This window comes from Sus scrofa, chromosome 14 (assembly GCF_000003025.6).
Source record: "Sus scrofa isolate TJ Tabasco breed Duroc chromosome 14, Sscrofa11.1, whole genome shotgun sequence".
NCBI lineage: Eukaryota > Metazoa > Chordata > Mammalia > Artiodactyla > Suidae > Sus > Sus scrofa.
Genome location: NC_010456.5, coordinates 121,326,367 through 121,349,664, shown reverse-complemented (window position 1 = coordinate 121,349,664; position 23,298 = coordinate 121,326,367). Strand labels below are relative to the sequence as shown.

Sequence of the window (23,298 nt, the reverse complement as noted above, 5' to 3'; positions counted from 1 at the left end):
AGTCGACTCACCACTCTTCAGAGAGAGGAGACGAGAACCCGAGAGCGCGGTGGGCTTTGGGGAGCGGGCGAGGAAAGACTCCACCCGCACCACTACCGCTGCGTCGGGGCCCCAGCCAACGTTTCATACGCCCACGGGGCGCCCCGCAGCCTGGGCCCGGGGACCCAGGGAGCCGAGCGGAGCAGGACCGTCCTCTGGGCGCCCCCGGCCCCGGCTCTAGAGCCAGTTAGTCCTCTCTCGGGCGCTGTCCCCGGCCGCCTGCGGCAACCGCAGGCCCGGCCCCGGACGCTGTCAGCTGGCCGGCTCGCTCTCGGCGAGAGGCTACGGGCCCGTACGAGAGACGGCTCCGTGGGCCCGGCCCTCCCGGCGACAGCACCCAGGAAAGCGGCGGCGGCGGCGGCGCCTCCCAGGGCCCCGGCCCCTCGGGCCTCGCCCCGGCCCCGCCAGCTAGCGCCTGTCAGGACGCGCGGGGCTTCCCCCTACCGACAGCCCGCCCGACCGGCAGGAAGGAAGGCAGGAAGAACCGGCCAACAAGCACCCTCCCGCCTCAGCGGCCCCTGGTTACCGTCAGGAGCCCCGACTCCGCCATCCTCCTAGCTCGCCCTTCCTCCTCCTCCTTGGAAGCGACGCTGCCCAACCGCCGCCCCCCGCCCGCCCCTCCCCCACTCGCCCCGCCCCGCCCCGCCCGCCCCTCCACACACACTCGTTGCTACCGCCCCGCCCCACCCCTCCGGCGCAGGCCGGTCAATCGCTGGGGAAGAAAAACAGGCGGGGCCAGGGCAACAGAAGCTGCCCAATCAGAGTGAGGTACTGTCGCCAGCGACGCTACCCAATCAGAGTGAGGCATTAGCTCCAGCTTCTCTTTCTCTCTCCCTCTCTCTCTCTCTCTCTTACTCTCCCCGCCCTTTTCCTTTCCTCAGCTCTTCTATGCCCTTTCTCCCGCCCACTGGGCGCCGCTGGCTAGCTGGGTCACCGAGAGACCCTCCAGCAGGGTAGAGAGACAACTCTCAACGGAAGTTACTGTTGACGCTAAGGCAGCCATATCTGATAATGGCAACGGAAGTTTCCTCGCCTCCGGTCTCCTGTGTGACGTAATTTTCCCTTCGCCCAATCTTATAGTTGCCCTGGGCAACAGTTGAGCCGTCAGGGAAGACACGCATCTGTAAGTAGGCCCCAAAAAGTACCGAAGGTAACCAGACATCCCATATTAAACAAGTTAATTCATACTCCAGACTACTTTCCAAGATTGGGGGGATAGAGGAAGCGGCTTTTCTGGCCCTTATTTTGCTGGGACATCTGGTCACTTACCTAGGTGGACAAGAGTTTACGGCGCCGAAAATCCCTGTCCTGCCCGGAAGTTGCGTTTGACACTTCTGAAAGGGGTCATGGCGGAAGCATGGGAATAGCTTGCGCCCCCCTTTCCCCAGGGAGTACCCATTCCGACAGGAGTCGCAAAGTGAGGTGAGTGTCCCTTGGTCTCCAACCGTGGGTCAGGCCCGTGCGGGCCCGACGGCCCCTGGGAAACGGAGCGCTGAGGAGGCGAGCCGGGCTCAAAGCCTCTTCCGCTGGAAATAGGTTTTCTTTCCGGGCTGGTCCGATGGCGGCCCGCCCTCCCTCCGCCCCTCTGAGGCTCCCTGTGGGGTGAGGCCGCTCTACCGGCTTCCCTCGCCCCGCTGCAGCCAGCTGGGACGGGAGGGGCCCCTAACTCCAGCAAAGTGGATCTCCTGACCACGCCCCAGCAAGTTCTGTTAAGCACTTTCACCCTCTGACCTTTAAGGTCGGAGAATTCTGGAGCTTGAGGAAATCATTTTCCATCCCCAGCTATAAAGGAAAAAGATGGTCACCCTACCACTGTGACAACATCTCGAAGCCTTATTTCCCCACTTCCTGTCTGCATATTCTGAAATTTTCAACCTTTTCTTCGTTTCTCCTCTTCTCGGGGTTTGTAAGCATTGACTGCAGTTCTGGATGAAAGTATACTGTCCACATTGTGCATGTCTATGGTTTATTAAACAACTTAATGTTTGTGAATATTCATGAAATGTATTATTTTATATGGTTTTTTTACAAGAGTTATCACACATTATCGTAGTTCCTTCTGTAGATTTGAGTCGACAATTGTCAGTCATCTTGGTAATATCAAGTTGGCTCAGATCCAATTTTGCTGTGGCTCTGGTGTAGGCTGGCGGCTACAGTTCTGTTTGGACCCCTAGCCTGGGAACTTCCATATGCCTCCGCTGTGGCCCAAAAAGACAAAAAAAAAAAAAATTTTTTTTAAAGAATACGATAAACATTCATATACCTTTCGCCTAGATCCAACAGTTGTTAACATTGTGCCATATTTACTTTATCCCTTTTCACACACTTTGTTATTGAGCCATTGGGAAATAGGTTGCAGACACCTGTTGTTAAGCAGGCATCCCTAAACATGTATTTATTTTCTAAGAATTATAAAGTTTTCTTGCAAAAACAAAATATCATTATGATTAATAAGTCTTCAGTCTTTAAAATCCAGTGTGTATATATCTGTATTTTCCCATTGACCAAAGAATGTCTTTTATACCTCCTCCTTGCAAAAAATATCAGGGTCCAGTCATGGTTTATATATTGTATTTGGGTATTATAACTTTTTTTTTTTTTTTTTGTCTTCTTGCCATTTCTTGGGCCGCTCCGGTGGCATATGGGGGTTCCCAGGCTAGGGGTCTAATTGGAGCTGCAGCCGCCGGCCTACGCCAGAGCCACAGCAACGCAGGATCTGAGCCACATCTGCAACCTACACCACAGCTCACGGCAACACCCGATCCTTAACCCACTGAGCAAGGCCAAGGACCGAACCCACAACCTCATGGTTCCTAGTCGGATTCGTTAACCACTGAGCCACGACGGGAACTCCAGGGTATTATAACTCTTTAGCCTTAATCTAGAACCATTCCGCCATCTCTTTTTACCTTGTAAAATTGTCATTTTGAAAAGTTCAGGCCAGGGGTCTTTTTGAATGTCTCCTCTTATTTTTCACAAATCAGAAGTAGGTCTGGAAGCATGATTAGATTCAGTTTAACACTTTTTGCAAGACTACTTAAAAGTATTTATACTTTACCAATCATGACTAACTGCAGCTACATTTACCATGCCATGAGTTGCTCATTAAATCCATCCCACTTCTCAGCACACCACCCTTCTATGATGTCCTACAGAGAAGAGTTTAATCTTCCTGTCTTTGTAGAGTACGTTAGTGTCCTGCACTGACAACATAGACTGGCTACCTTTAATAAAGTTTTGCTGCTACTTTGCCTACACTTGACGCTGATGCAATGTAATCTACAGCAAAGTGTACTGATGTCAGCAGTTTCATGAGTTTCAACTTCTGGCATCCCAAGGATGGTTGATGAAAGATGTGTGGGCCCTGCAATTCAAATACAGATGAATCTTGATGTTATCAAAGCAGATACTAAGGGAACTGCTGGCCATCTGGCCACATTCCAATTTAGGCAATGTTATTTTTCTCCCTGAAATTCTCTTGCAAGTCCTAATTGGTCCTGGTGTTTTTGTGATAGCTTTTCAGTAGTATTCATCACAGCCTATTAAAAATTGCAAAACCAAGATTATACTTAACATTTAATACATTAGGAACATTCTCTGTCCAGTGGATAGAGAAGTGTTTGCAGAACTTCAGAATCACAAAAGGAAAACTCGCAAGACTGCCTAGCGTATGTAGTCCTCCTATCCTAGACTTATATTTGACCACAAAAGATAAGTAGAAGGAAGAAAATGCACTTAATGGAACAGAAGAAAATATTCTGGGAGGGCAAAAACTCTTAAGATTGATAGAGAATGTTTTAAGGCTTTGTATTGAAAGTTAAGTAATGCACTCTGTCAGTCACTTCCTATATAGAAGGAAATTTGTTCATGTGGGACTATGAAACAGTTTTAAGTTTATCCAGATTCAAGTAAGGCAAAATAATATACCGATTAAGACCACAGATTTTAGAATCAGATCTGGGTTTCAAGAATAGGAACATTCATTAGGTGATGACTTTGGACAGTTTACTCATTCTGTTTATCATCTGTTAGATGGAACCATGGGAGTGCCCATTGTGGCACAGTGGAAACGACTAGGAACCATGATGTTGTGGGTTCCATCCCTGGCCTCACTCGGTGGGTTAAAGATCCATCATTGCCATGAGCTGTGGTGTAGGTCGCAGGCAAAGATCAAATCTAGCGTTGCTGTGGCTGTGGTGTATGCTGGTGGTTGGAGCTCCAATTCAGCCCCGAGCCTGGGAACTTCCATATGTCAAGGGTGCAGCCCTAAAAATAGCAAAAAAATAAAAAATAAATAGGACCATAAAACCTTTTAGGATTGTTGAACAGAATGAGTCAACTATAACTCTTTAGCATAGTTTATAGACATGGCATATAGTTAGTGCACGGTAGTTATTTATTATTAGTAACTTCTAAAGCAGTCCAATCTGAGTACATTATAGCATTAAATGTTTATTTAATATTTATCGAATGAGCAAGTGAACCTATGACAGTGATTCTCCAAGTTTAATAAGAGATTTTGATTCACTGAGTCTGGGGAAGTCTCCAGAAAAATCTGAATTTTTAATAATAGTCCAGGAGATTTTGATGCAGGTAATCCGAGGATCAGGCTTGCAGATCTGAGTGAAGTGTCAAACAATTCTTTATTTCCCTTTCCTTGTTTCCTATCGAAGTAGCATATATTGACAATGCTGAGAATATAAAAAGTTCTTCAGGCACCCTTTTTCAAAAAGTCTTAACCTTTTTTTTTAAAGTTCATAGCTAACATTTTTAGAACTGTTTCCAAGTACTGAATTTAAAAAAAAAATTTAGAAAAAGTCATTTTGCTTGAGTAGGATGTGTCATTTTCTACTAACTTAATAGTGTCTACTACTGGAGTATAACAGAACCAATGGCATCATCCAGGTTCACCCAGGTAGAGCAGTTCCTTAGGCCCAGGCACATTTCAGAAACTAGACAGCACACATTTTATTCACATGAGTCTGGATTAATTAGCCAAATTGAACTTGTTGCAACATTCTTTTACCAGCAGATGCCAGATAGAATAGAATCTCCTATAGTTCTAACTACTTGACATATGATGTTATTTGGCATCTCCAGTTGAACACTGTCAATCAAAATTAAGCACTCTGCTAGCATATGGGCAACCACTTGAATGTTACTACTTCATGTATGCTGAAAAACATTTTTGTTTCTTTGGACTCTCCTTTAACCTTTTTCTCATGTTAGTTTATATTCAGAAATCTAACGTATGTGAAAGATCATCTATCAGTCAACCATGTAAGTCTTAGGTAAGACAAAAAGATAAATTTTTTCATTTTTTGTTCCTCCCATTCCTGTCATACCCATCAACAACCTGCACTAGGTAGACTGAATTTACTTAAAAAGAATTAATAGTCACAAAAGAAAAATATGCTTTACTGTCTTTTACATAAATAGGGTTGCCTCTGGTGTCTCTCTTAGTTCCCAGAGATTGTATTTTGCTTTGTAATGCCTATTAGTGATAAAACAGGATAATATATTGGAGTGGCTCTGTATTTTACTAAAGTTGCAAAGTCAAGTGCCTGTAGTTGCTAGGCAGGTAAGGTAAAAGGAAACAAGAGGCAGTAGTGGGGATTGGCGAACTCCTTATGCTCATCTAAATGGGTATCGCTTCCCAGTCCCAGATAAATTTTGCCATGTGGGGATATGGACTTGGTGTTACCACATCTGTCAAGAAGAACTAAAATTTGGACTTCATGAGAAATCTGATTTTTAAGCATTGGTTCAAATACTATTTATACCTTTAGCAAGCCAGCAAAACATTTAACTGTATAGGACCAAGAGCTACAGGTTTATGACCTCTGTCTTTCTTACATAAAAATGTGATTGGTACTTTGCGTTCTAAAATGCTTTAGAAATGTTTTCTTTTTTGCCGTATTTCAGATGCATTTACTTCTCTAAGTTAGTTTATAAGTCACTTGTTATCTCTATCAAAACTCAAGATTCTTATGTACACCAAGCATCTAACTCAATTTAAAAGGTTTTTACTCTTTTCCACCAAATTAAAAACTTGTTCACATTATCTCAACCTTGAATTTTATTAGGAATATAATCACATTATATTTCTAGCACTTTTACATTTACTTTTCACTTGAACTTTTGCAACCCAAGACAGATACTACACGTTTTTCATGAGAAAAACAACTTCCAGTTGGTTAGGAAATGTATTCATGGTCACACAGCTAGTTAGCAGTAAGCCAGAGTACAACTCATTTAAAGTATAAACATGAAATATACTGACCTGGAAAAAAAAAATGAAAGAAAAAAAAACTCCAATACAAGCTTTTATTTTAAATCATACACTGGATTTTAATTTTGATGCTTGTTTAAAATAGTCCTAGAATACTCTGAAGCATTCAGTTTCACACTTTAAAAATGAGGTTTTGTAAAATTAGGATAAGTTTGTAAGTTTAGATAACATTAATGGAGGGAAAAAAGAATTATAATGGAGAACTAATGGTGGATTAGAGGTGGTAGTACTTATTATGGAGGATAATCACATTGACCCACAAAATGGCCCTTTTGGGCCTCGAAGCAAAGATCAAATATGAGAATACTTTAGTATGACTTTGGAGGGTTGTTTTAAAAACATCCAAATCCTGGCCTGAGCATTTTTAGAAGCTAAGACTTAGCTCTGGCATCCTCAGTATGTTTCCACTTTGATATTTCTGATATATATATGCTTTTAGTTACCAGAATGGAGCTTGGATTTTCATAATCTATTCCCCTTCTCTGCCTGCTATCTGACTAGTCTACATTTTCCAGTGACTAAATGAAAATATGATACACTTTAACGCTAATAATCCTGGTTAGCTATTTAATCCATGATCTTGGTCTCATCAATATATTCTCATATATGTCAACATATGAAAAAAAATACAAAGCTTAGAAGCTTTTAAAGTGTTGCTTATTTCTGATGAAGCTTGAGATTTGAGAGTTTCAGTTGTAGCATCTTTTAAAAATAATACTAATGCTATAAAACAAAACCCATAGACAAAAAGTATTTTTTTCCTACGAAAATTTTTTTCAGGGTTATATCAAACATGACGACTGGAATGCTGAATCCTCAAATTAAGAGTGAGAGAAAGAAAAACCACATGTTGGTTAAAACCAACATTGATTTGACTGTGACAGTTGCCAAATTAAAAAAAAAAAAAAAAAAGCAGCAGTGCCATTTAGGGCCTTCAGGCCATTCCTACAGATGCAGCTTTGGAGTCAGGCAGACAGGATTTCAAATTCCTGTTTCTCCATTTATCATCTGTGTGATGTTGGGCAGGATAACTTTTCCTAGATCTGTTTTTAGTCTGTTACCAGGGGATGCAATGGGAGATGGGGTAAGTGGACAATTCAGTTCTAAAGTCACCTCTTAGGGTAAAAAGGTATTTTATTTTCAAAGTTACTATAGAAAATCCCTTAAACTGTTCATATATTAAAATATGTGATTTTGTCCCAAAACACTGTGCTGTTGTTATTCTTAAGCAAACTAAAATTTAAGAGCCACTATACTAAAAGAAAGAAGCTAATGTGCATATTTAGTTGTAGTAGATACTACAAAATATTAAAAGATAGGAATTCCCTTGTGGTGCAGTGGGTTAAGGATCTGGCATTGGGTCCCTGCTGTGGTGCAGGTTCGATCCCTGGCCTGGTAATTTCCACATGTGGCAGGCATGGCCAAATAAAAAATATTAAAAGATACTACAAATTATCTCTAAAAAAGCTGTACCAACACACCCACCCACCAAGAAAGAGTGCACATTTCTCTATACTTTCCCTAACTGTGGATACCATTAAGGTTCTGATTTTCTTGGAATCTCAAAGACATAACATACAACAAAATGAGACCACAATGATTTTCCTATCTAAATTATAACCACCACTACCCCTGGCACTCCTGTACCCCCTTAAAGTATTTTATTTTCTAATATTTACTACCTTCCAGTAGCATTGTTATTTCTCCCCCCATACTCTAGACACTAAGCTTCAAAAGAGCAAAGGTGTCTCTTTTGTTCACTAATGAACAGTGCCTACCACATAGTAGACACATTTATTGAACTGAATGACACAGCACTTATATAACATCATGCGTTTCACCCATAGCTGGTATATTTCTTCTTTGACCCTGTTACCACATATCTTACCTTACCAGTAGGAAGGTACCCTTAGGAGTTAACCACAACTCCTTAGGGCATGTTACACCAGGCAGAATATTCATGTTTGGCTATTAGCAGGCCACCTGGAGAAGGATATATAAGTGCTCCTTCCAACTCTGGGCTTCCTGGACAGTTGATTATCAAGACAGTGTAGCCTTGCCGATGCTGGCCATCCAACCAACACCTTGCTTATATTAGCCCTTCCCTTCCTGTTTCTCTCCTGCCAATGCCTGGGGGGACCTAGGAACAAGAACCAACCCTAGAAAAGTAGATACTCCACCCAGGCAACTGACAGCACCTATCTTCCTCACACCAGGCCCAACCTACTCCCTACCAGGCCTTTGGCCCCACACCCTTTCCAGTAACAATGGCACCTTCGTCAGAGGACTGAGGTTTGCTACAGCACTAAATTTCATTGTTTTCCCCAAGCCAGGTTTTGGATATGGAAGAGTTATAGAGAAGGCAAAAGACTGATTAAATTCTGAATAACTGGAGTTTCTACTTTAGAACAGCTAAGATTTAAGTATTTGTTCATACACCATTTTGGCATTTTGTGATTTAAAAATTTTGGTTAGGAGTTCCTGACATGGCACAGCAGAAACAAAATCTGACTAGGAACCATGAGGTTGCAGGTTCAATCCCCGGCCTCACTCAGTGGGTTAAGGATCTGGCATTGCTGTGAGCTGTGGTGTAGGTCACAGACGTGGCTCAGATCTGGTGTTGCTGGGGCTCTGGCATTGACCGGCAGCTGCAGTTCCAATTTGACCCCTAGCCTGGGAACCTCCATATGCCTCAGCTGCAGCCCTAAAAAGCAAAAAAGAAAAAAAAAAAAAGTGATACAAAAACTTTTAACTGCTATTCATTTCCTTCACATTTATCAAAATTTCTAATGTCTATCCTCCTTATCAGGACCATATCATGTCAGATTTGCACCAAATAAAGCCCTAATGAAATTTTCCTTGTAGTTTCTTTAATGGAGTGGCTAAATATTTTTTATAGTTATATTCAGGCTAATCAGGACCTTGCAATGTTACTAGCCTTCAACATAATCTGGAAAAAAAAAAAAAAATCACTAGTTACCACTGGCAGGCCTAAGTAACAGGAAGGAAAGAATGTGGCAGGAGAGGCTAAGTAAACTGTATATTGTTTATCTCAGCTTGTAATTAGTGATAAGTTGCTTTATTCCTGGTTCATTCCCTACTTCATCTTCATTCCCCAGAGAAGTATAGGGGTAAATATTGCAGGAAACTTACATCTTCCAGAACAGGAATTTGAACAAGAAAGGGGAAAGAGGCTTGGTATATGGAGATTAGGAAGCCTTTACTAGGAATGTCAAAGTAGCCATAATGGGAATAACTAAAACCAGAAGCAGCTTCACTTGATTATAATTAATTTGCAGTGGGTGGTAAAGGCAGGCACCAAGCCAGCATCATGTTATAATAATAAATCGTTCTTCTGTGGTAGTGATGTTATGAAAGATATATGCTAAGTTGCATCAGTATGATGAAATATCACAGAATGGGTGGGACCATCTAGAGAAGGACCTGCATTTGAAAAGGGATCATGCTACAAACTATAGTCCAAAACACCTTGAATATACCATGCTATAGCATGGCATAAACTGAGATATACCACTGGGAACAGATGTCATCAGCCAAAGATGACATATATGCCTGGATATTCATAACAAAATATGCATGTGAGGGTATTCACTGGCACTTCAGCATATAGTATCTGTATTAGAAGAAAATAAACTGAAAGCACACCTCACTTCTGGTATTCAAGAGCCAATTTCACCTGTTTGTGTTGCTTCCTTACAAACTGCAGCTATACAGACAATAACTGATCTTTAGGGTGCTGTCATTATTGCAAATTAAAGTAGAAACTGGCAGTTAGCTATTGAAAGAAGTGGAATGTTAGGCAATATTTACATACTACCTCCTCCTCCTCCTCTAACACCCTCTCACTCCACCTCCCAGATGGTCATGTCTTTTGTATCACCCACTATTCAGGGGAGATGCTATCAGTGAACCCAGATGGCTGCACATAAATCGCTTTGTTTTAACTCAGCTGCATAGAAAATTATCTTTGACTGAAAAACTTAAGTCCTACCAATTTCCACTAGGAGGGGAAAAAATTAGAACACGCAGCCTTCCAATTACCACCACCACTGATGAATGGAAGTTGACAGGATATGGATGCTTTTATGAACTATTTCTAAACCTTGTTTCAATGAAAAGACTCACAGGTAATTAATGGGAAAATTATATACGAATAGGATAGTTCATTTTCTATAGGAATTCTGATTGTACTTCCTAACTCATAGAAATATCTCAAGCAATATGCTTTGGGAATTCATTCTTGAGTAATAGTAATAACTGATTTCTCATTGAAGGAAGAAACTGCATCCAAGAATTCAGATATGGCAGAAGTGAAGTCAATGTTCCGGGAAGTTCTTCCAAAACAAGGTATCTAAGTCACAAATACTTATGTCATAGAATACTATAGGGACCTAAAAACTAATAGGCAGTATCATATAGCAGGCTCAATAGCTAAACATCTGAAACTATTTTGTGTTCTATGTGCCACACTTACTTTCCACTTTTACTACGCTTTTGTCATGAGTAGACTATAAAGGAGTAATCTATCACTTCCCCCCGCCCCAGTAAAAAGGATGTAAAATGAACGTTTGATTGTTTCTTAAACATAGAAATCCTGTTTTACTCAAGATTTCAGATTACATATGAAATATCCAGTGGAAAAAAATAGCACCATAATTTACCATAACACTAAATAAGGTCTGCAAGTGGGGAAAAAGAAACCTAAATCAAGCATTGTAACCAAAGCTAAAGGTTTAAGTCAAACATTCAGTAATTTGAATATTCATGTTAAATTAACACCAAACTTTACTATAAGAATTTTTATGAACATTCTGTTTCTCCCCAAAATTTTTTTTCAAATTAAACATCTGACACAAAAAGTTATTTGTCCTCCTAGAAGAGAACATAGGCAAAATATTCTCTGACATAAATTGTACCAGTGTTTTCTTAGGTCAGTCTCCCAAAGCAATAGAAACAAAAACAAACAAATGGGACCTAATCAAACTTACAAGCTTTTGTACAGCAAAGGAAACCATAAACAAAACTAAAAGACAACCTACAAGATGGGGGAGAAAACATTGCAAATGATGTGACCAATAAGGGATTAATTTCCAAAATTTATCAACAGCTCATACAAATCAACAACAAAATCAACCCAATCAAAAAATGGGCCAAAGACTTAAATAGACATTTCTCCAAAAAAGAAATACAAATGGCCAAATAGGCACATAAAAAATGTTCAACATGCTAATTATTAGAGAAATGCAAATCAAAATTATAATGAGGTATATCTCACACTGGTCAGAATGGCCATCATTAAAAAGTCTACAAATAAATGTTGGAGAGGATGTGGAGAAAAGAGAACCCTCCTACACTGTTAGTAGGAATGTAAGTTGGTGCAGCCACTATGGAAAAGAGTATGGAGACTGCTAAGAAAACTAGAATTATCATATGATCCAGCAGTCCCACTCCTGGGCATATATCCAGACAAGACTATAATTCAAAGATACCTGCACCCCTAGATTTACTGCAGCACTATTCACAGTAGGCAAGACATGGAAATAACACAGATGTCCACTGAAGGAGGAATGGCTAGAAAAGATGTGGTACATATATGCAATACAATACTATTCAGCCATCAAAAAGAATGAAATAATGGCATTTGCAACAACATGCATGCAACTAGAGATTGTATATTAAGTGAAATCAGTCAGAGAAAGACAAATACCAAATACCATATGATATCACTAATATGTGGAATCTGAAACAGGACACAAAGGAACCTATCTACGAAACAGAAACAGTCACAAACAAGGACAGACTCGTGGTTGCCAAGGGGGAGAAAGTTGGAGGAAGAATGGACAGGGAGGTTGGGGTTAGCAGATATAAGCTATTATAAATTGGGGGGATAAACCACAAGGTCCTACTGTATATATAGCACAGAGAACTATATTTACTGTCCTTTGGTAAACCATAATGGAGAAGAATATAAAAGAGTGTATATATATGAATAATTGAATCACTTTGCTGTGTACCAGAAATTAACAGAACATTGTAAATCAACTATACTTCAATTTTTAAAAAGTTGTTTGTCTCAGAATCTTAGGTAGAAAATCAAAACCTGTCTTTCTCATCAACTTCCTATATTAAATATTGCGTTTACATATATACACACACACAGAAGAAATATTGTGGTAACTGAAAGAGAATTTCAATGACAATGGATTAAGTTTTTAGACCTTCATTCTAGCTGCAAATCCAAACCACCAAATAGCTATGTTACCTCACTCCAATTAATTCTTTTTTTTTAATTTCTTTTTAAACTTAGGGCAGTTGTCTGTGGAAGATATAACCACAATGGTGCTGTGTAAACCCAAACTTTTACCCTTAAAATCTCTGACTCTGGAAAAACTGGAGAAAATGCAGCAAGCAGCACAGGATACAATTCGCCAACAAGAAGTGACAGAAAAGGAACAGCAGCAAATAACTCAATGAATGGTAACTTAGCACTTCTACAGAACACCCTACCTCTAACTATTAACAACAGCTAGAAAGCAATCTACATCTGTATGCTGAAAGCAGTTATGTGTTAATAAAACAGATACAGTATTTGAATTTAAACACTCTGGTTTGTATTGAATATAAACAATGAAAAAACTCTGAAACCGGATTCTGAGTTTAACCCAAGTTCTTAGAACTGCAAATTAAATTACTGTTTACCATTCTGTTTTATAGACAACATTCTTAGGCACAAGTGACTAAATGCAGCTTCTACAGTCAGAGAATCCTTCACATGTTCATTAAAAAATGAACTTGAAAATGCATTCCAGGAGTTCCTATTGTGGCTCAGCAGTAATGAACCTGACCAGTATCTATAAGGACAAAGATTTGATCCCTGACCTTGCTCAGTGGGTTAAGGATCAGGCATTGCTGTGACCTGTGGTGTAGGTCACAGACATGGCATGAGTCTGGCATTGCTGTGGCATAAGCCAGCAGCTGCAACTCAAATTCAACCCCTAGTCTGGGAACTTCCATGTGCCACAGGTGTGGCCTTAAAAACAAGAAAAAAAAATAGTTCTAATCCTGTATAAAGTGTTTATACTAGGCTTTTGTTTTTTTTAATTAGAAATTTTGTGTGTCATGTCACATGTAAAGCTATTCTGCCTGACCACCTGATCCTACTAATGACAAAACTGTATTTCTTCCCATTTTTTAACTTTTTCTTTTGGCTGCCCTGCAGCCTATGGAATTCCTGGGCCAGGGATCAGATCTGAGCCACAGTTGTGACCTACACTACAGCTGTGGCAATACAAGATCCTTTAACCACTGTGCAGGGCTGAGGATTGAACTTGCATCCCAGAGCTCCAGAGATGCCACCAATCCTACTGAGCCACAGCAGGAACTCCCCAAAACTGTATTTCTTAGACACATTTGGTTTTTGAGAAATCCTCATCTATTCAGTTCCCTGAGCTTTTAATTATATTGATTTTTAAAGACTTAATTACCTTGCCACCTTTGTCTTCCAGGTATCAAACACAATTAAAACCCTAAAAATGGAAAATAACATGGATTTGGAAGAGCCCATGAAATAAATACAAACATTAGCTTTGAAGATTTAATTCTAAAAGACTGTAGCTAGAAATGTAATGGGTATATTCCAAGAATACCTTTGTAAATTCTGAATATAACTCTTGGTTGGTTTGATGTATTTTAGTAACAATTCCAATCTGCATGAACCCTGAGACCTCGCCAAGTAATTGGGCTCTGCAAAAGAGGTCAGAAATGTGATCATTCTTTAGATAACTGTTATTCATTGGTAGCTACTATTTTCTCAGATACTAGGTAAATGTAAAACTTCGGGGTTTTTTTTCTTTTTGGCCTCACGGCATACAGAAGTTCCTGGACCAGGGATCAAATTTGAGCTGCAGCTATGACCTACACCACAGCTGCAGCAAAGCAAGACCCTTAACCCACTGAGCCACAGCAGAACTCCAAACTTTTGAGTCTTTGAGTAATAGTTTTTTATAACACAAACATTATTTGGTAATAGAATTTAAGGATGAGGAGTTCCCTTCTCAGCTCAACAGTTAATGAACCTGACTAGGATCCATGAGGTTGCAGGTTCAATCCCTGACCTTATTCAGTGGGTTAAGGATCTGGCATTGCTGTGAGCTGTGGTATATAGGTCGCAGACATGTCTTAGATCCCACGTAGCTGTGGCAGTGGCATAGGCTGGGAGCTGTAGTTCCAATTCAATGCCTAGTTTGGAAACTTCCATATGCCATGGGTGCAGGCCTAAAAAGCAACAAAAGAGAAAAGTATGAAGGAAAGGTATATCTGTTTTAGGAATTTTGTTTTGAGGTCCAAGACAAACAAATCAAAAAACAATGAAGTAGTATAATATTACTTCCCAGGTATAATATTAAAAGAATTTATTTAATATTGTACTCTTTAAGTTTTCAAGGAACAAAGTTTAAATTCCCTAGGTTTAAACTGCTCCTTTATGTGATTTAAAATGTAATTGTGTGAAAAAAGTTTAAAAGACCTAAAATAAATGTACTCCCAATAAAGAATCAACACTGCTTCACATGTTTTATTTTGTCATACATTCTCTAGAACCGGGTTCATTTTTCCAGTTTTGTAGAAAAATAGATGTTCCAGCCACCATTTACTTAACTGTCTAGTCTTTAAGACCAATCAGTATGTTCCCTGGAAAGATGAATAAGTCTCATGACTAACCCATTTTCTTAAAATTCTTTAAGACAAAGAAATAACTTTTTTTTTTACTCCCAAAGCACAGTATTTCAACAGCAGCAGCCAACATGGGGTTTTAGCAGCTTAACTTTACCCCCTAAATAAAGCTTTGTATAAACCAGTGATTTTACTACAAAAACACTGTCCTTGAAAGAAAGGAGTGGCAGTCAGACAATGCAAAACTTGGAATGATTAGGTCATAAACATGGCACTTACAAAAGGTAGCTTATGAGAATATTCCACTTAAGAAGTGGTTACTTTTCTGTCCCTCCTTTACACCCTCGGAAAAAAGAAAAAGAAAGAAAAAAAAAACACTTCCTTTAAAAATTCCCCTTAAATGTAAGTTTACAAAATTTCGGAAATGCCTTAAACCCAAAACAAGTGCTTTGAAAAAAAAAAAAAAAAAAAAAACTGTGCTAACAACTCTTACAATTCAGATATATGTATTTTTTATAACATCTAAGACTTGCAAGAGTTTTTATATTCAGTAGCTCTCTGGTTTAAGACGACCTCCATCTCCTTCACTTACAAAACGTTTTCTGCCCCTGTAATGAAAAGAACACAAATATGAAAAGAGATACAAATTCTAATACAGTCAATTAAAAGAAAAAACTTTGTCTTTTTTTGTTATTCCTTAAGTTTTGAAGTTGTACTGCCATTTAAATTTTAAAAAGTCAGCCCACCTCTAAGTCTATTGAAAAAGACATTCCCTGCTATATTTCCTAGAACATATTAAATAAACTACCTAATCTCAACAGTTTTTAAATAAGAGCTTAATTACTGAAATAAGTTCACTGTCCAAATTAAGTCATACAAAAAAAAGTTAAAATATAAATAAGGGAAACATTATCCTGTTTAGAAATTTAATACAAGCACACCTTGAAATTATTGCAGATTTGGTTCCAGACCACCAAAATAAAGCAAATACTGCAATAAAGCAAGTCACATGAATTTGTTTTTCCAGTAAATGTAAAAGTTATGTTTACACAATACATTAAGTATGCAGTAGCATTATAAGGCCTAATGTACATATCATAATTAAAAAACTTTATTGCTGAAAAATGCTAACCATCATCAGAGCCTTTAGCAAGTCATATAATCTTTTTGTTGCTAGAGAGTTAGAAATACTCTGAGAACTATGTGACACATACAATGTGAGTAAAAGCTGTTGGGAAAATGGTGCCAACAGACTTGCTCAATGCAGGGTTGCCAAAAACCTTCAATTTGTAAAGAAAAAAAAAAAATCTGCAAAGCACAATAAAATGAGGTATGCCTCTCTTTATTTCTACTGTTTGAAAGCTACTATTTGAAAGCTAATCAGTGAGCCAAATGGGAAACACTAACATGATTTGGAATTATGCAAACTAGAGCTACATAACCTATCAAAATATCCATGTTTAAAATATTTAATTTTTTCTCAGATATAGAAAAGCCATAACCTGAATGGAGAAAAGCAAATCATAGTCCAATTAATTTCAGTCTAAGGCTCATTTTGAGATTTCTGCCATTTCAAATCCAAGAAGCCTTCCTCTATAATGCACTAGCTACCAGCAGCCCAGGAAAAATAGTTGAAAACCAGCCTAAAGCAGTAAGTGCTAAACAGCTGGGGCAGGATTAGCCCTTATTCTCTGACACTAGACCAACATGCACAGGCATTTGAGTTTACATAGAAATGTGCACTTCGCCCAAATAAAGATAGAGAATAAAAAGTGAAGGTTCTATGGAATACATAGAAAGTTTAGATATTTCTTCAAATGATCCTTGAAAGTAAAGCCACAAGAGAAAGAAACAAGTGGACTTGTGAATAGAGGCTGAAAAACTTTTTAAAAACCAGTGCCAAGTGTTGACTCCTTTTCATAAGTCTATACGGAAACCAGCTATATTTTCCTGAACATAACGGCTTCATATTATAATATTAGGAAATTGAAGGTGGGAACAAGCAGCAAGTAGCAAGAAGCTTTACCAAAGTAGACAGTTTTTACTGATGTTTAATACCACTTGGCACATTAATACATGGATGGTACCATCAAGTAGAGATCTACATTTTCAAACACTTTTATCAAAGCAATCAAAATGTATTTTCCCCATTATCTTTTCCTTCTCTCTTAATAGTCACTAAACTTTGTAGAGCAAAGGACACTTCTAGGAAGTATTTTTTGAGATTTAATTCTCACAATGCACTTAAATAAATATACACAGGGTTATAAAGTTTTTCAGATAAAAATTACAAAAAAGTAAAATAAACATGAACAACAGACCCACAGAAGTTGTTTAGCTGTAACTAAATTTTTATACCTATTACAATATAACCTTAATTAATTACAAGCTTTATTTCAACAATAACAAATTCATCCTAAGGAGTTTGATCCTAATAGCACCATATATAATTCCTCCAGAGAATCTCTCACGCAGGTGTGCTCGCACACACACTTTCTAGAGGAAAAATCCAATCAGTCTCAATTCTCCATTCCATGAGGGAGCAAAAAGGAAACCACATGAAGTACAAGACAGAACCTAGATCCCTAAAGCCAGAAAAGTCTGAATTCATCCTTGACTCCTACCATGTGTGATCTTAGAAAGGTATATTACACCCCTGTAAGCCTCAATTTTCTCATCTTACTGGTAATATCTATTCTGAAATAATAATATTTAAACTACTTAGAACAGAGCCTGGGAGTTCCCGTCGTGGCGCAGTGGTTAACAAATCTGACTAGGAACCATGAGGTTTTGGGTTCGATCCCTGGCCTTGCTCAGTGGGTTAAGGATCTGGCATTGCTGTGAGCTGTGGTGTAGGTCACAGACGTGGCTCAGATCTGGTGTTGCTGGGGCTCTGGCATTGACCAGCAGCTGCAGTTCCAATTTGACCCCTTGCCTGGGAACCTCCACATGCCGTGGAAGCAGCCCTAGAAAAGGCAAAAAGACCAAAAAAAAAAAAAAAAAGAAAGAGCCTGGTACACACAATCAGTTTCCTTCCAGTGAACTGGGGGCTTCATGAGGTATAGCCCTGTGTAGATCTACAAGAGAACAAAATAAGCTTCACCCTTGTTTCTCCAAAAACTCATGATTTTCACTCGTGACTTGAAGGTAGATATTATAATTTTTCAGACAGAGCTGGAATGACAGAAAATTACCTTAGCCTTCCCAAGCACCTCAGCCAGTATTTCATCTTAGGAAAATAATAAAGTACCTTGAAGGACAAAGATCTCTGAGCTGTTTGGAAATTATTCCGGCCTGAAAACATTCTTCTACAAATCGCTCAAGCATGGAGTATGAATGTGGGACGTCTAGATTAATGTCTGGAATTTCATTGTAAATTCTCTCATAACCCTAAAACAATGGGATTATATACAGAAGTGTTAGCCCATATAAAATACATAATGCCACACAACCCATCACTGTTATCAAGCTATATTTAAGGCCAAATTTTCAATACAATTAGACTAAAGTCAGATCTGAACCTTGGAAAGCACAGTGGGTAAGTATCTTTGTTACAGAATATTTTCTTTAAAACTCTGTTGTCAAAAGAGCTTCAGGCAGACAATGGACACTGGACACATTTCTTCCCCATCTACTTCTCTATAATACACTTACTAAATACACACACACGTTTTGTCTTTTTAGGGCTGCACCCGCAGCATATGTAAATTCCCAGGCTAGAGGTCAAATCAGAGCTACAACTGCTGGCCTACATCACAGCCACAGCCACATGGAATCCGAGCCATGTCTGTGACCTAAACCACAGCTCACATCAATGCCAGATACTTAACCCACTGAGCAAGGCCAGGGACTGAACCCACATCCTCATGGATAGTAGTCAGGTTCGTTACTGCTGAGCCACTACAGGAACTTCATTTACTACATTTTTTTAAAAAGGCAAGTAAGACCCTCACCAACATTTTAATAACAATGTATGCAATTTTAAATAAGAATTAAGTACTTTATAGTCTGTTAGAAGTTCATGTTTCTCTCTAGATATAAAAAAGAAATTGTCATATCTTAGAAACCGAACTCTTGAGGAAGAACACACATCACATTTTTCAAAATTCAGGTTTAAAAGAAAAAACACTGAAGTATTTATTACTTTCCAGAAAATGGCTGTGAGAGATTCAAACAGTAGCATTAAAAAATGCATATTACGGAGTTCCCGTCGTGGCGCAGTGGTTAACGAATCCGACTAGGAACCATGAGGTTGCAGGTTCGGTCCCTGCCCTTACTCAGTGGGCTAACGATCCGGCGTTGCCATGAGCTGTGGTGTAGGTTGCAGACGTGGCTCGGATCCTGCGTTGCTGTGGCTCTGGCATAGGCCGGTGGCTACAGCTCCGATTCGACCCCTAGCCTAGGAACCTCCATATGCCGCGGGAGCGGCCCAAGAAATAGCAAAAAAAGAGACCAAAAAAAAAAAAAAAATGCATATTACTAAACATTCTAAAAGAAAATTTCATTGACAATTCATAATCCGTATTCAATCATTATATAAGATATAAGCCTAAAAAGTTTTCAAAATAATGTTATACTTACTCTTTTCATTTGGTCTAGAGTAATGGTAGAAGATTTCCAAAGAGATTTTAATAAATCCAAAATCATTTTAAAGGTACTTTCTCCAGTTGACTCTAAAACCATTATAATGGCCTAAAAAAGGAATGAACAAATGAATTATTAAACTTTTACTCATTTTCAGATAAGAATCTGCTCCTAAAGTCCATCAGATCTAATATGTAACTATAATCATTACGAAAATTTTAAAACTCTCTCCCTTAATATTAAAGGTTTTAAAAAGAAAACAAAAATGTATGTTATTAAAGAAACAGTAAATCGCTGTAAAAAAGGACACAATAATTCTCTTTAGAATGTCAAAATAACCTTACTTCATATACAAGCTCATGGTGAAAATGAGGTACTTCCAATTCCTTAAGGCAATGTTCAGCTTCCGATATGTCTCCAGAGAGTAAATACTCTTTCAGCAGCATATCAATCTATTAGATTTAAAAATTGAGATGTGTTAGAGTTCTTGATTTTTAAAAATTGTGCTTTGCCTAAAGGATTTATTTACCCTCATCTCAATATATTACATGATGAAATTAGGTCACAAAACATTTGTCTAGGAATAGTCCTGACATGACTCTATCATAACAGTTTTTCATAATTAAAAAACAAATCCTCAAATTTTAAATAATTCATAATCATTAAGGAAATTCTGTGTTTCAGTGTTTTTTAATACCACTGAGATCTATGAGCTCTCTTAGATGTACATGACTTGGGTTATGAATATAATGTTCCCTTGGGAAACAATGTACCTTGAATACCACTAGAGGGCACTAACTGAAAGTCTCAAATTTTTTAAGTGACACAAAACTGATTTCCATCAGGATGACCTTAGTATTGCACTGGGAGCCAAAAAAATGAGAGATGATAATAGGGCTTTACTAGACAAGTCAAAGATTTCCAAACAGTTTTCTCTTTTCTCTACAGCAGAAGATTTGAGACCTATTATCTAAAACATTCATCAGGAGTTCCCGTCGCAGCGCAGTGGTTAACGAATCCGACTAGGAACCATCAGGTTGCGCGTTTGGTCCCTGCCCTTGCTCAGTGGGTTAACGATCCAGCGTCGCAGTGAGCTGTGGTGTAGGTTGCAGACGCGGCTCAGATCCAGAGTTGCTGTGGCTCTGGCGTAGGCCGGTGGCTGCAGCTCCGATTCCACCCCTAGCCTGGGAACCTCCATATGCCACGGGAGCGGCCCAAGAAATAGCAAAAAGACAAAAATAAAAAATAAAACATTCATCAATAATTCAGCTTCCAATTATAGCTAAAGAGGCAAGTCTTGACTCTGCTGTTCAAATTTGCATGGTAACATCTATTGCTTCAGAGAAAAGGAGAAAAAGTTTTTCAGCACAAGAACTTCAACTACAAATATTCTCCCCTATAATTGCCTGTTAAAACTACCTTTAAACTTGGTGGACACTAAATGAATGCTGGCTGACTGAATAAAATAATCTCATTTAAGTATGTTCTATCTTTAAACTGTACAACATATTCTCATAAAAAGTAAAGTTTTACCAACAGAATACATCTTGACGAATAATTCCTATTATCATTCTTTAGGAAAGTATTTAAAGCATGGCACTTGACTAAGTATTTTCACTTTATAATTAAAAGATAATATATTTATTATTTAAATTATATCAGTTCTTTAACTTTGTTATGTAACTTTAAGTATTTAAATTTTTTTTTTTTTTTTTTTTTTTTTGTCTTTTCTAGGGCCGCGCCCATGGCATATGGAGGTTCCCAGGCTAGGGACTGAATCAGAGCTACAGCTGCCCGGCCAACGCAACAGCCACAGCAACTCGGGATCCAAGCCACATCTGTGACCTACACCACAGCTCATGGCAACGCCGGATCCTTAACCCACTAAGCGAGGCCAGGGATCGAACCTGCAACCTCATGGTTCCTAGTCGGATTCGTTAACCACTGAGCCACGACGGGAACTCCCTAAAATAATTATTAAATTATTATTTCCCACTGGGTTTCATGCCATTTTTGACAATAAATTATAATACATGTATATATTTCTAAAAGTCCATTTTGTCCAACTCACCCTTCCATATAAAAAAAATGAATAACCAAATAATGTCAATCTCAAATTCATATATTGGTAGTTTTATTCCAATTTTTATCTTTTTTTGTTGAGATAATTCACATGCCATAAAAAAGTCTGGCAGTTTCTCAAAATATTAATTTTGAGGAGTATTATCATCTTAACAATACTAAGTCAGTTCATTGACATGGGATATCTCTCTCTACTTATTTAGGCCTTCTTTAATTTCTTTCAAGTGTTTTGCAGTGTTTAGTGCCTAAGACTTGATTTGTTAAATTAATTCCTACACATTTTAATCTTTTCATGCTGTTGTAAATGGAATTGCTTTCTTTTTTTAATTTTTATTACAGTATAGTTGATTTACAATGTTCCTTCAGTTTCTGCTTCATAGCAGTGACCCAGTCACCCATACAAACCCACTTTTGTTTAGTTTTGTATTTTTCCATCGGGTTCTTACCTAAGAGACTGGATGCAGTTCCCTGTGCTGTTTTCTTAATTTCATTTCAGATTAATCATTCACTGCTAGTGTTCAGAAGATCTAGAATTAATTTTTTTTTCTTTGCTTTTTAGGGCTACACATGCCAGCCTACACCACAGCCACAGCAAAATGGGATCCAAGCCTCCTCTGTGATCTACACCACAGTTCACAGCAACGCTGGCCCTTAACCCACTGAGCAAGGCCAGGAATCAAAGGCCAAGCTGCATCCTCATGGATCCTCAGGTTTGTAACCCACTGAGCCACAACAGGAAATCCCTGGAATTAAATCTTGTATATTGATCTTGTATCCTTAAACTGAGTTGAATTTGTTTATAAATTAATAGTTTGGTGTTTTTGTTTTTTTAAGGAGTCATTTGGGTTTTCTATATACAGATCATGTCATCTGGGAAGAGAGATAATTTTACTTCCTCTTTTCCAATTTAGATGCCTTCTATTTCATTTTCTTGCTGAACTGCTACAGTATCTTGGCTTTTTTATACCTCAATTTTCTAATAATGTTATAATTTTTTAAAAAACAGATATTGCAATCATGACATTACAAATACCAACTCATCTACCTTAACATATATAAAAGCAAAACTGGTCAAAGCTCTAACTATATTTTGAGCTCCTTAACATTCTAACTTGTTATACATATTAAAATATTTATTAAACATCAAAACTATAGCCATATGAAAAGATTATACCCAAAAGTCAGAAGCACCTATACTATAAATCTAATTTTCTTAAAATCTTCAAATAAGATTACTTTTTTTAGTTTCTTATAGAACATCACTTAACTTTTTTGCCAGAAAAAAAAAAATCTATAAGAGAATAAATCTGGCGTTAATGCAAAAATCTACTTTTTTTTTTTTGTCTTTTTGCCATTTCTTGGGCCACTCCCGTGGCATATGGAGGTTCCCAGGCTAGAGGTCTAATCAGAGCTGTACCCGCCGGCCTACGCCAGAACCGCAGCAACACGGGATCCCAGCCGCGTCTGCAACCTACACCACAGCTCACAGCAATGCCGGATCATTAACCCACTGAGCAAGGGCAGGGACCGAACCCGCAACCTCATGGTTCCTAGTCGGATTCGTTAACCACTGCACCACGACGGGAACTCCTACTTTTTCTTTTAAAGCA

General features: G+C 38.7%; 3 protein-coding genes across 16 annotated transcripts in view; 1 reads left to right on the top strand and 2 right to left on the bottom strand.

The window, feature by feature from the left end:
- Positions 1 to 1,727, bottom strand: part of SHOC2 (SHOC2, leucine rich repeat scaffold protein) — a 96,207-nt gene extending 94,480 nt beyond the window's left edge. Inside the window, exon 1 of one of the 4 annotated variants that reach the window (XM_005671457.3) lies at positions 1,309 to 1,727. The gene's annotated coding sequence lies outside the window, so the exon portion shown is untranslated. Of the gene's footprint in view, positions 1 to 11; positions 108 to 565; positions 669 to 1,308 lie in introns of those variants that run through there. The other 3 variants (XM_001927493.4, XM_013983728.2, XM_005671458.3) reach the window with 3 other exon arrangements.
- On the top strand, positions 994 to 22,308 carry BBIP1 (BBSome interacting protein 1). 9 transcript variants are annotated; one of them, XR_002338647.1, is made up of 5 exons: positions 994 to 1,162; positions 1,313 to 1,461; positions 5,269 to 5,330; positions 10,627 to 10,699; positions 12,660 to 15,473. XR_002338647.1 is itself a non-coding variant. In XM_013983731.2 (4 exons), exons 2-3 carry the CDS (start codon positions 10,654 to 10,656, stop codon positions 12,824 to 12,826), a joined length of 213 nt encoding a protein of 70 aa, XP_013839185.1. In that variant the 5' UTR covers positions 1,323 to 1,461; positions 10,627 to 10,653; the 3' UTR covers positions 12,827 to 12,829; positions 22,248 to 22,308. The 9 variants fall into 9 exon arrangements, 6 of the variants coding, with proteins under 6 accessions (XP_005671518.1, XP_013839185.1, XP_013839188.1 ...); XR_002338646.1 differs by lacking the exon at positions 5,269 to 5,330 and having other exon boundaries at positions 1,015 to 1,162; positions 12,660 to 12,829; positions 13,858 to 15,501; XR_002338648.1 differs by lacking the exon at positions 994 to 1,162 and having other exon boundaries at positions 1,328 to 1,461; positions 12,660 to 12,829; positions 13,858 to 15,496.
- The window catches only part of PDCD4 (programmed cell death 4), a 62,944-nt gene continuing 54,543 nt past the window's right edge, over positions 14,898 to 23,298 (bottom strand). For all 3 annotated transcript variants that reach the window (XM_021073216.1, XM_001927049.5, XM_021073217.1), the window contains exons 9-12: positions 19,951 to 20,058; positions 19,604 to 19,714; positions 18,273 to 18,412; positions 14,898 to 15,630 (exon numbers count right to left, since the gene is read on the bottom strand). In XM_021073216.1, coding sequence (XP_020928875.1) covers positions 15,570 to 15,630; positions 18,273 to 18,412; positions 19,604 to 19,714; positions 19,951 to 20,058 — 420 coding nt within the window. In that variant the 3' untranslated portion in view covers positions 14,898 to 15,569. The remainder of the gene's footprint in view (positions 15,631 to 18,272; positions 18,413 to 19,603; positions 19,715 to 19,950; positions 20,059 to 23,298) is intronic.

Excerpts from the sequence above, each read along its gene's own strand:
- BBIP1 (XM_013983731.2), top strand. The coding sequence starts at position 10,654 with ATGGCAGAAGTGAAGTCAATGTTCCGGGAAGTTCTTCCAAAACAAG. Across the intron at positions 10,700-12,659 it reads GGAAGTTCTTCCAAAACAAG|GGCAGTTGTCTGTGGAAGAT; the intron begins GTATCTAAGTCA and ends TTTTAAACTTAG.